The sequence below is a fragment of the Chanos chanos genome, chromosome 8, assembly GCF_902362185.1.
Source record: "Chanos chanos chromosome 8, fChaCha1.1, whole genome shotgun sequence".
Classification (NCBI taxonomy): domain Eukaryota; kingdom Metazoa; phylum Chordata; class Actinopteri; order Gonorynchiformes; family Chanidae; genus Chanos; species Chanos chanos.
In genome coordinates, this window is record NC_044502.1 from 13,722,522 (window position 1) to 13,734,606 (window position 12,085).

At 41.8% G+C, this 12,085-nt stretch overlaps 1 protein-coding gene across 2 annotated transcripts; it reads right to left on the bottom strand.

Moving 5' to 3' along the window:
• Window positions 1–4,876: 4,876 nt before the first annotated feature.
• Window positions 4,877–7,117, bottom strand: mid1ip1b (MID1 interacting protein 1b). 2 transcript variants are annotated; one of them, XM_030781533.1, is made up of 2 exons: window positions 6,956–7,117; window positions 4,877–6,426 (listed from the first exon to the last, which is right to left on the bottom strand). In XM_030781533.1, the coding sequence occupies exon 2, from the start codon at window positions 6,045–6,047 to the stop codon at window positions 5,583–5,585; it is 465 nt and encodes a 154-aa protein (XP_030637393.1). In that variant the 5' UTR covers window positions 6,048–6,426; window positions 6,956–7,117; the 3' UTR covers window positions 4,877–5,582. The 2 variants fall into 2 exon arrangements, with proteins under 2 accessions (XP_030637393.1, XP_030637394.1); XM_030781534.1 differs by lacking the exon at window positions 6,956–7,117 and adding an exon at window positions 6,655–6,928.
• Window positions 7,118–12,085: the final 4,968 nt, after the last annotated feature.

The window sequence follows — 12,085 nt, forward strand, 5'->3', positions numbered from 1 at the left end:
GATTTCAAAGTGCTCTCTCTCTCTCTCTCTCTCTCTCTCTCTCTCTCTCCCTCTTTCTCTTGCTCTCTCTCCCTCTCTTTCTCTTTCTTGCTCTCTCATTTTTTATGTCTTGCTCCCTCTCTTTCACAAACTCTTACACACCCCGCCCCTTTCTCTCAGTGTTTTGCTTTCTCACACATTCTCTCTCCCTCTCTCTCTCCCTCTCCCTCTCTCTCTGTCTTTCGATCTCGCAGTCTCAGCGCAGTCCGTAATTACAACTCTCTCACCTCCTCATCCGCCTACCACCCTGCTGTCTGTCTTTTCAGGCCTCCCCCACCCCATCCCTCCTTCCCTATTTCCCTACTCTCTCATTACCCCCCTCCCCCCTTTCTTTCTGCTCCCTGGGTGCCTGCCTCACTCTCTCCTGCCTGCCACATGCAAATCACTGCCTCTCGCATGGAAACCGCGCGGCTGCCATTAATAATTTTTGCGTACTTCAAAAAGGAGTAGAGGAGGCCTGCGATAAAGTGGCAGGGGAGAGAGAGAGAGAGAGAGAGAGAGAGAAAGAGAGAGAGAGAGAGAGATTGGGGCCATTTTGATGGAAAGGAAAGAATCACCATATTCCGCTCATGTTGTGCCGAGAGCACAAGATGAAATGTCGGGCGGAATTTTTTGACTGCCAAATCAGTTCTCTTTGAATCTCAGCCTCCCGTCTCACACCTTCCCGGTGAACTGGAGTTTTTACCACCGTGCAATCTGTCAACACACCAAGGGCCAAAACATCAACCTGCAACCATCCATTACATCTGGTTTTGCGCATATCCAGCATCGTGCATGCATTTATTTTATTCTGGGTTTTTTTTTAACCAGGTCTTTGCAAATCATTCAGAGTTGAATTTGAGCGGCAAATCACGGAGGGGTATAATTATGAATCACACTGATCCTTGATAATGAGTAGATTTTTTTTATGCGACCGTCATAAATCTACGATGAGACGCCTAGCGTAATTATGTCATATTAACGTCCAGGCAGTTCCAAGTTTCACTCTATCACACGTAGCCGTCAGCCCTTAAATAAATGGGAACAGTCGCATTCCGGTAATGAAAAATTACAAATGTGTGAGGCTTCAAACTGAATACCGGTTAGGCCACACACATTCTCTCATATGAGAGGATTCTGCAAACCCATAGAAGAATTCTTTATCGCTCCTATCCTCAAGGTGTTGTTACAGAAGAGAAAGCAGTTTTCGATTTATCTCCTCTGTTTTTTTGTTTTTTTTTCAAAAGAAGTCACGAACAGTCAACAGTCACGAACATGATTTCAGTCAATCTGACTTCCGAAGAACTTTCACCCAAAGAAAATGCCAACGTATACGACTGCCCTCCTACCCACTGCGTATTGCTGAGCAATATTACACGCGATAAGTTTCTGCTCTGAACGTTCACGAGCCAGAGGAGCGTAATTAAAGCGGGAGAGAGAATACGGATGCTGTAAATGAAATTACAGGCAGACGGGGAGTCGATTTACAGTCTGACTGAGTCATTTATACATTTTAATCATAGTTCAATTATGCCCTTACTTGTCATGCTTAATTAAACATTATCTACGCCTAAATAAATACATACGGATTCAAATGATGCTGTAAACGTATCTGCGTACAGCGGTAGGCTAAAATCGGGTTAACCTGGGCTGCTCTTGAGGCCTGGAGATTCTTCGTGAAATCACTGGGCGCTGTTTGACTCTATGTGTTAGGCCTACATTGTATGAATAATATTTATTATTCCAGAAGGACTCGAAGTTACTGAACGTTATGCTCTTTTCATGAATAGCATAAGTCGATCGTGCTCTAATGTATCTTTTGTTCTATTGGTCTGGCTGAGAAAAGTTTGAATTGAGTGACTGCGTGACAGTGTAAGGGACATGCTCACCGTTGAGATACCTGAGCTGGTGAGACCGTAGAGGAGTTAGAGAGGCCGGCAGTAGAGCCGTAAGAGGATGTGAGAAAAGAAATCTCCTCTGCCCTTAATGAGACAGTCGGAGAGAGAGCGAGACAGAGAAAGGGGGGGAGGGGGCAAAGGCTATTCTCTTCATACACGCAGAATGAATGGAGGAAACCCTCTTAAGGTGACTATAGTCAAACTGCACTCAATTACTCGAGCCAGCCAGCCGTGCAGTGTTTGTGCCGCGACCGCGCTCGTCAGCCTACACAGCAGTTCACAGAAGTAAAACACTGCACTTCTCGAAAAGTGTTCCAAAAATACGTTACCGTCCACTCCAAATGGTTCGTGTTTCCCGAAGAACAGCATTTCTGACTTCTACTCTGGATAATTAGTGACTACAGACAATATGAATCGGGTGAGCTGGAATAAAATTATGTTATAACCTAATATGTTTTAATGTCTCTCAGGGAAAGGAATTACCATTCTAAGATACTAAGATTTTTCACTCAGAACTCATCTCATTTTTTTACACTTCTATAGGCCTATCTTAGCAGCAGTGTGAAAGAGTCAGAAACGGAACACTTGCAAATCGGAAACTGCGAGGGGACAATATGTCTAACATCCTCGTCTCTGTACTCTGAGGTCCTAAAAATACTCAGCTCCGCATTTCTTTCTCAGACGGCTTCAAACACCTCTTGGTATTCATGAGCTAAGGCACACTAACGACATTACCGCGGAGAAACACCGTCTGCCTGAAGCGTCTAAAAAACATTTGTTTTCCGTGCACAGAAACGTTCATTCATTACTCAAGCTTTTAAGAGGTTACATCACAATCCTTTTCCCTGTTACTCCAAAGATTTAGAGTTTTATGAGGGAAAACAAAACTGGAGCACATTCCAGAAACAAAGGCTCACAGAAGGGAGAAAGATCATTCATGACCTGAAAACTTACGGAGTGTTTAATCTTTGGTTTTTACTACGTCTATATAATACAGATTAACTAAATAAAAACACAAATTTGTTCTCTCAAAAGCCTTTACTGTTTAGAAAGAAAAAAGGAACAGTGACTAGGGATCTGAAAATCTTATTTTTAGGCATGTAGTTTTCCCCCCCCAGTGGATTATCTGGCTACGCCTATATATAACATCCAAAGCGTTCCTAGGTTGCCCCTGTTCCAAGCCCCATAACGTGATATCCTTTCACACAGGGGCTGTATATTGCATCACCTCTGCCATCCACCTCAGCTTTGAGCACTGTTATTTTGGAACATCATCATATTCCAATATTTGTCATGCAGGGATTTTGGCGTGTTCATCTTTCAAGCCACATGGCATTATTACATCAGCTAAGCCCCCCCCCCGAGAAAAACCCTTTACTCAATCAACTTTGTGCTGCGTACAATCAACAAAAACAGAGGTATCCGTGAGTATGTAAAATTAAGCGAGGTGACAGGGCATAGTTTAGTGTGGTTATTATGGGGTGAAAAAGGTTGAAAAATACAACACGTGACGTTTCTAGAGGTCAGCAATGAGATGGGAGACTCTCAGGTGTCCAGTAGATTGTCTCTCGCCAGAGATCACCTCAGTCTCGCGTGTCGTTTTTCATCTGCTGATCCGAAATGAACGATAACAGTCTGGTCGAACCGGATTTACTACACGCAAGCAACGCAAAGATACAGTGTTCGCAGACAAACCAAACACAAACCCTCCCACTTCACATATACAGCTATGATGATTTACAATGAATATCTAAATACCATCGAGCCACTTAGTTTGCATTATACACATGTAGGTAACGGTGATAACACAAACCACAACGAAGCATCATTGCTACACGTGGTTTTGTTAAGTGCCAGGTGGATTGCATACAGGACAGATATAACAACATATTGTTATATATACACATTTACAGCGCATAATCGCGCAATATTAATCTGGTTGCTACAAAAGGCACATCTGTCCAAACCCCACTGTACGTCACAGTTCTGACAGTGACAGAGCGTCAAACACATTTCAGTATGAACTAAGTGAATTTGATTTTGAAGTTAGCACTAGTTATCAAATGCTCTCTTACTTATGCAACCAGACATTTGGTTCCCATTACTCTGGAAACTCTGAGCATTTGACATTTAAGGTGAAGAAACACTGTTTTTTTTACTTCCCTAATTTGATGTGCTTTACTGTAATGTTGGCTTTATACACAAATAGTGTCACTGTCACACCAAGTACTCTGTCAGTGATACGTTTGTGACGTGTGACAAAACTATTGTTTAGTAGATTACTTTATATACAACTGGCCAGTGTGTGACTGCTCTCTGATGAGCACGTTTGTGTTCCAAACATGTCCATTTCTCCTGTGTGCAGGCTGTTACTTCTCAGCAGTGGCACCACTTGTACACGTGCAACCATGTGTTTTACATTAACACGGCGCTACGTGTCAAAACTAATGACGGTGCCACTCTAGCTGTTTATACCAGTGCACAGCGAGAGGGGTCTGTCTGCTATAGCTGAGTCACGTTTTGATAGCGGAAGTTTAGAGCAGCCGCAGTGTTTGTTGTTCTGCTGCCTAGACACAACGATGTCTAAATTTGACTACACACCCTGTCAAATCTCTTCTCTCGACGGATTGGTCATCTAGTTGATAATATGCACATGAAAGCTCTTATCCAGGCCTTGTGAGCGTGTGTGAATTCTAACTCGAATGGCAGCCTCAGAGCGGGGGAAAAAAAGAAAAAGAAAGTAGGAAAAATACCGACACTCCGCGGTCTAACGGCAATGTATGGTAAACACAACGTGCTGAATGAGCTTATGTAAATGAAAAAAAAAAGTTGAAAGTAATGTCAGAAAGCGTGTACCTTTCAGTTTTTTTTTCTTTTACACTAAAATGAGGGACAACAAAGCGATGACACACATAACCACCCTGAAAAAATCACTCAATTCAGTCATATTCAGGTTGGTGACATTTACAAAAAAAAGAGTTTTATTTTTCTGCAGCCAACATTGTAATAGAAAAATACACCAGCTTGACTCTTATTGGCACCATAATTTTAGTATTAGTACCATAATGTGCCCCTCTCACAATCTCTTAGAATCGATCAACATTCTAAAGTACATAGAACACATCATTCGATTCCATTTCACAGATTATCTCACAATTGATTCATTGGCATTAAAGGTTTTTTTTCTTTCTTTCTTTTTTTGCAGGTTCAGATGATTAATTTGTAGCAGTAGCATGTGAACACATCTACGCTTTTTTCCCAAAGCTTTAGTCGACATATTTTTTATCATCAAAGAAATGTTTCAACACCCAAATATGTTCTTTGTGAAATGTTAATTGCATATATTTTTAAATAAATTGCATATATTATACATGTGCTTTAACACCCCCAAACCCAAAAACAGTATAGTACACACAGTTTAGTGCAAACAATAACAGGGGTATTAATCCTAGCAAAGAGGAAAACAGTGCAGGAAGTGCAGTGCAGTGCACGTCAAGAACATTATTATAATTACTTTTTACTCCTTTCAAGGAATAAATAGCTATATACTACACCGTTAGGACAAGCACTAATCTTCAAACCCAACTGTAGTCCCTCGGGTCGCGACTAACTCTTTCCGCGATGATTTGGGGCTCCCCCCCCTCCACTAAGAACTGAGAGCTTAGTTTAGTGGATACAGCCTCCGATTCCAATCTCTTGCTTGTATCTGTTGGTCAGAGTATTGGCCTTGCGCGTGAGCTTGGAGAGAACGGTGTGCAATCCATTCAAATGGAAATGAAATAACTTCTCCAAGTCCTCGTCATCAGGCTCCACATGGGATAACTCGTGGTTCGTCACGGCAAGTTTCTCTTTTCGCCTTTCGTCCGGTTGCAGAACTCCCCATTCGATATCATTCCTTATAGACTTCAACTGTACATAAGAGGCGTACATGTCCCCGTCCTGGAAATAGTTACTGGAGCTGTTGCTGGCAGTCCTTACGGAGCTTAGATCTTTTTCTTCGTCCAAGGGAACATCTCTTAAGAGACTAGGCACCATAACGGTTTGATCCATGTTATTTACGGCTCCTATAAAGCGATTCATCGCGTTGAACAAAGAGTTCTTTTGATTGTAGGAATCACAAATCTGCATCATTTTGCCAAGCTACGGAAAGACTTTGGTCCCGAGTGGGAATACTTTAGGCAGCTTTGACAATCACCGTGGTGCGTATGCAACGTCAAGCTGCTTGGCAGACAGACCTTTTTGTTAATATCCGTAATGGTGTTGCCAAAAGAACTTATCTACTCCGCTAACAGTTACTACCGGTTTTAGTGATACAGCCAAGTTATCTGAGACAGGTTTCGGCACTGTGTGAACTGCAAAGTCCCAGTTACAGACAGATCTGTCTCAGGTGTCTACTGTTTAAGCTGGATGAACTCCCGGTGTAGTTTCCTTTATGCAAGGGCGTTCCTAGGACCTGTCTGTCAATAGTCGGTTACTTTACAGCCCAGGGTTGTAACTGGATCTCAGTGACCTAAGATAACACAGGCAGGAAAACACCACTGGTTTAGGCTGGGTTCTTAACATCCGATCTCACTATTAAACTAGATGCTACTACAACATATGGTGGGTAGGTTTAATTAAAAAAAAGCACCAATAGCTTGTAAACGGGCAGGAATGGAAGCTCTTTATGTTACTAGTATCTATAGCAATACTTCTTTATCTCGAAAAATCTCGAAAAGGTACATGTGCAACGGCAAACCTTGCAATGTAAGAAACTGTAGCTTCCTGAATTGTACAACCGAATTGATTGCTATCACGTCAGTCCAATTCGATCCTCCCCAAGATTATATCTGCCTCCGATTTGAATGAGAAACGACGCCTTGTAGCGTAACCAAATTACAGTGAGAGTAAATTGTTGTTAAATCCCTAATTAGTCGTTCTATAGGCTACTCTAAGTATTTTCTTTTTCCTGAAGCGAGAGGCAGTATGCTAACTTGCTACCAGAAGCTAAGTCATTATAATTAAGTCCATCACTGCAAACTCGTATGAGTAAAACCAACCTTTTTATGGTGTCCCGGCGTGTCCTTGGTGGTCAGAGAGGTCTGGTTGGACCCAGAGAAACAGTAGCTAACGGTTTTATCAGAAAAGATAACCGGTCTGCAAAGCTCACACGGTAGCTCTGTGAGGGTGAGGCCTCATGGAGTGCAATGCCGTATCATAAATATTCATGAGCTGCTGAATTTTCATGACATCGGCTGACAAACGTACCGTCTCTAACGGCCAATCGTATTTGCCCTCGCCGATTCCACAGCCAATCAGCTGGAAGACTTAACAAATAGTCTTTCGGCAAACTAGACGGTAATTTATATTCGACACAATTTAAAGCTGAAGTCTTAAATTACCGATAAAATGGATGGTACAGTAAAAATTTCAAACAACCGATAAAATGTATAATTATTTTATATGTTATTTCGTCAAAGTAAATCTCGAAGACGCCTTTTTGTGATCCGCTTCCTCTTGCACTCATCTGATAGCTGTGGTTGCATTGCATTGAAGCTCGCTCGCCTCGTGGCCACTCGCCCGTGAAAATGAACCGTAAGCGCAAGTTATAGTGTTGTATGGGGAGTGAACTGCTTTTCGGAGCCTGAGGCCATTTCACACCCCAGACTAGGAATTCAGCGCTTTACAGACGTCCCATCGGTCGTTAAAACTCATTCGAGATCTAAGAAGTCTACACGTGGGACGAACGAAAGTGGAATTTGGAGCTTTGGCAGGCTTTGTTATTGGACAAAGGGTTGCCTTTTGCCTCATTAATCATTTGTCAATTAGAAAATGGTGTGGATCTCAATGTATTTATAGGTAAATACAGTGAAGTAACTTAGTCACGTCGACTCAGGCGAGTGAGAATGGATTGTTTAGACGCACCATAGAAACTGTACGTGTGTCCAAAAAAACAAAAAAAAAAAAGAAACGGAGGGAGGGAGAGGGGTAGAGAGAGAGTTTACCAACAGTCAGTCTTTTCATCAGGGCTTGCTGTAATATAGCTATGATCAGATCTCACATCGCTTCATTTAAATACAAAAAGCAATTTTGAAGAGTATTTTGTCTATTGCACACCCTGGGACAAAACAAGAGCAGGCCTACGGTGATCCGCGGAATTATGCAAATTATACCTATTAAAATTGCAAATATTTGCAAATAATGAGACAAGGAGAGTGATGAATGTGTGCTCACAAAAGAAAAGAATTTTTTCCACCCCTAAGCATACTGCTAAAAGGGTCTTGGGTTTCCTCGTCACGAGTGATAGGAGATGTAATTTGTCCTCTCTATTTAACAGCCAGAGCGTCGGGCTTCTTGCGCTGCTGATTCCTCCGGCAGTCTGCTGATCTCCGGTAATTTGCTTAACAAGATTAGTGTCCACGAGAGCGAGCGCTGTCATCGCGTGGTTTACTGGCTCCTGCGTCGCGCAGCGGCGGCGGCTCCTCTGGGGAGGTGTAGTTCTGCCCGGGCGTGTCACAGAACGAAATGTTGCTGAGGCCACAAGCAGAGACATAGATTTATTGTGGTCTGAAAAAACAAACTATGAAATAAATAGGCGTGTACATGACTAGACGCACGTGAAGAGCGGAAAAAACTGTTAATATGTGCTTCGCTGACATCCAAAGCATCTTAAAATGTGCACTTGGAATTTGATATTAGTAAAAATTCGTAGTCTGTCGTGGCGAAACGTGTTTGAAACAATCCGAGAGAGAGCGACTTGCAAATTATAATTCGTCATTCACCAGACACACAGATATTAAAAGTTGCCCGACTTTTCCCTGTTTCGTTACGAGAAACTGTCTACCGGATCCGTTTGCTATGCGGTCGTTAGCGCTCAGGGTTACGTTATCCAATAAGATATTAGTGCCATCTAGTGGTCGAAAGTCAAATAGCTATATTCATCCTCAACGAAAACCTCTCAGGACATCGCTGGCTGTTACGCACACATCTTCTGGGAAACAATAATAAAAAAATACCTCGTAATACCTGTGCGCGTGTAGGCAATTTCCCTTTAAATTAAAATCAGACCAGCTGTTATACCCCATGTAGAAAATGGACAAAATTGAAAAATATCTTCTATGTCGCTATTTACTACGACTATGCAATTGAACCTTGAACATTAAACCAGATTTTTGCGGCTACGGACACCATTTTCTCAAAACACCCAAGCCAAACATCACAAAGACTTTAAACTGAAAACAATTCAAATGGAGAACTTTTCATTCAGCAACATTTGAGTGGACTCTGTTTATTTAGGTGCCACCATGAACCTAGTGAGTATGAAATTGTGGACTTCATGAAATTGGAGCTAGGGCCGATTTATCGATAATGTTAACCAAGCATAGTTAAAGAAATCTGCTTCACAGTCACTCTTTATTTAACGCTTAAAAGTCATCAAATTAAAAAACGGACATAATCCAAATAAAGTAGTTCTGACAACGGCAATGATGAAATGACCATTTTATTAATAGAGAGATCACAGTTGTTTACAATATCAACATCCATTTGTAAGCATGCGAGCTGGTGATGCAATTTTAAAAAGTTTCGTTTTTGTACAAAGTCTTATTACTTTGCTAGTCCGACTTTAGAGTGAGTGTTTTTCACATTTCATGTATACAGACTATGTTTTCTCGACTCGTTTGTAATACTGATGACTCACCAACACAAGGGGCAGCAGCAAAATAATATTAAAAACAGCAATAATAATTCTAATACTAATAAAGGAATAATCAATAATTATTATTATTACAGTAAACTTCGAACGAAGGCAAAAAAGTAATATCAAAATCAAACACAAACACAGATAACTGGAACCACCAGGCGGCAAAAAACCCATACGTCACAGTTGAACAAAAATTGGTACTGAATCCAGAGATTCCAGTGTTTTCTGCCACTTCTAAAAGCACCCCAACCCCACACCCCAGGCCTTCTATTCTCAGCACGTCATAGCTACTGTCGAAAGTTCCAGTGTTTATGCAAGCGCTTTCTTTATCAGCTGTCAATCAGCTCCGTATATGTGGCGCTGCCTGACGCGTACATTCGCCGTGGAGTGGTTGCCAAGACAACAGAGTTCATTCTGCGACCCGCAGTCATGTTATTACCAGATCTCGCTCTTTCGACATGACCTGAAATTGTCACGGTTGGTCAGTTATCTAAGATTTTTTATTTAACTGAACCTAAAAACTTTGGGAAAAGTGCTAACACATAGCTCTGACTTAAAAACTTGCTTCGTAGCCCCGGTCTCATTATTTTCGTCATACGATTACTCGGCCGGTCGAATACAGAGCGCGTTTTATAAAGTAAGTACAAAGCATAGAAACAGCATTAATTTACAGGATTCCTCCCCTTAAATGACAACAACGCCGAACATCAGACGCTAGCCGTATGTGTGACATAAATCACTCGCCTGTTGATAAAACACTCCCATGATAAATGATGACATCCGACTCTCCCCCCCTCTCTCTAAGAGCACTCTGTCCACTATATGTGTGCTCTGAGTACACTGGTTTAGGCATCAAAAGTAATCATAATCATACAATCTCCCTCTCTCTCTCTCTCTCTCTCCCTCCCTGCATCCGATACTAAAGCAGCCGGGCAGTCGTGAAAGTGGCGAGGAGTCGGAGGGAGACAGACGGATGAGTCATGACGACGCAGACAGAGTGAGTGACACGGTAAATAAAGGGGACAAATGACAGAGTGAATAGTAAGGTCAATGAGGAGGGTGAAACGTTGGAAAGAATAACGAGGTAAACCACGATGACAGATAAGCAGAGCGAAAGTGTAAATGACGAGTTGAACGGCAGGAGAAAAAAAGGAGTGAAAGATGGGTTGAGTAATAGGATAACTGCCCAAACAACACTGTTTCATGGGGTTGAACATTACCAAGTGAACCCTACCAAGAGGGGAAGATGATCTCGTTTGGATACAATCTACATACAGAGAGAGAAGCTGTAAAGCTGAAGAAAAGATGGCTTAAAGGGTTGCAATGGGTGTACTATAAAGTCAAAAACAAAGGGCAAAACAGTTTAAAAATAAGTGTAAATCATAAAAAGAGAAAAAAGAGAATAAATAAAAAGAAGATTCTCCTGCCTATCTGTGCTCAGACGTCGATTATCACTTGAAAGAGCAGCATGTTTCCCTGTTCAGTGTTTCAAAGACTGTGAATAACACTATACCTTACCAATGATAATACACACACCTACACACACACACTCACACACACACACACATGCACACACACAGGGACTGGGGAGAGAGTGGCAGAGAACACTGGAAGTTATGGTCTGGAGCAACAAACTTGAGAGGATGCCAAAAAAAAAAAAAAAGCGACAGTCACACATGCACGCGCGCGCACGCGCGCACACACACACACACTTTTTTTCCACAAAAAGCTACTTGCACGAAGTTCATCTGAGCTACAGTAATGTCACTTTCACCAGGATGCAGAAATGAATTCTGGGAGGCAGAGAAAAAGCAGCTATGCCTGTGATGGCACTAAGAGAAAATGGAAAGCAAACCCTTCCTCCAAAGACTTTTTCAAAATGACGCCAACAAAGAAAAAAAGAAAAGAAAAGAAAAACCCTATGATTATATTCATTTGCTACTCATTTTTTCCCTCACCTCTTCAAACAAGTATTAGACAAAGAACTTCATTCCGTTATCATTTTTGGTTCATTTAACTGTTGTTCAGATGTAAAGATGAAAAAGCTGAAAGAGAAAGGTTCTAATTGAGCATGCGGAGCTCTGTACATAGCAAGAGACTTAGGCAGAAGTAAGTGTGTGTGCGTGTGTGTGTGTGTGTGTGTACATGTGTCTATGTTTAGTTGTGTGTGTACATGTGTTGGAGTTTGTATGTGTGTTCACTAAAACCGTAGTTCTTTTTCCTTTACTAGTAGTTTAATGTCCTGAAAAAAGCCTATACTCATGTTACAACAGCACAGGACGGAATGATACACTACACGAAAGAAGAGAGAGAGAGAGAAAGAGAGAGAGAGAGAGAGAGAGAGCTTTGGAAAGGAAGAAAGTAAAGGCAAAAAAGCAGAAGATTAGAGGGAGAGAAAACAGGAAAGGGAAGGGTAAAAGATGTTAAGGATGGAGCAGTAGAATTTCGGTGTGTCCTCCACCCAGGTCGTCATGGTGACATATGCCCT

Excerpts from the sequence above, each read along its gene's own strand:
- mid1ip1b (XM_030781533.1), bottom strand. The coding sequence starts at position 6,047 with ATGATGCAGATTTGTGATTCCTACAATCAAAAGAACTCTTTGTTCAAC.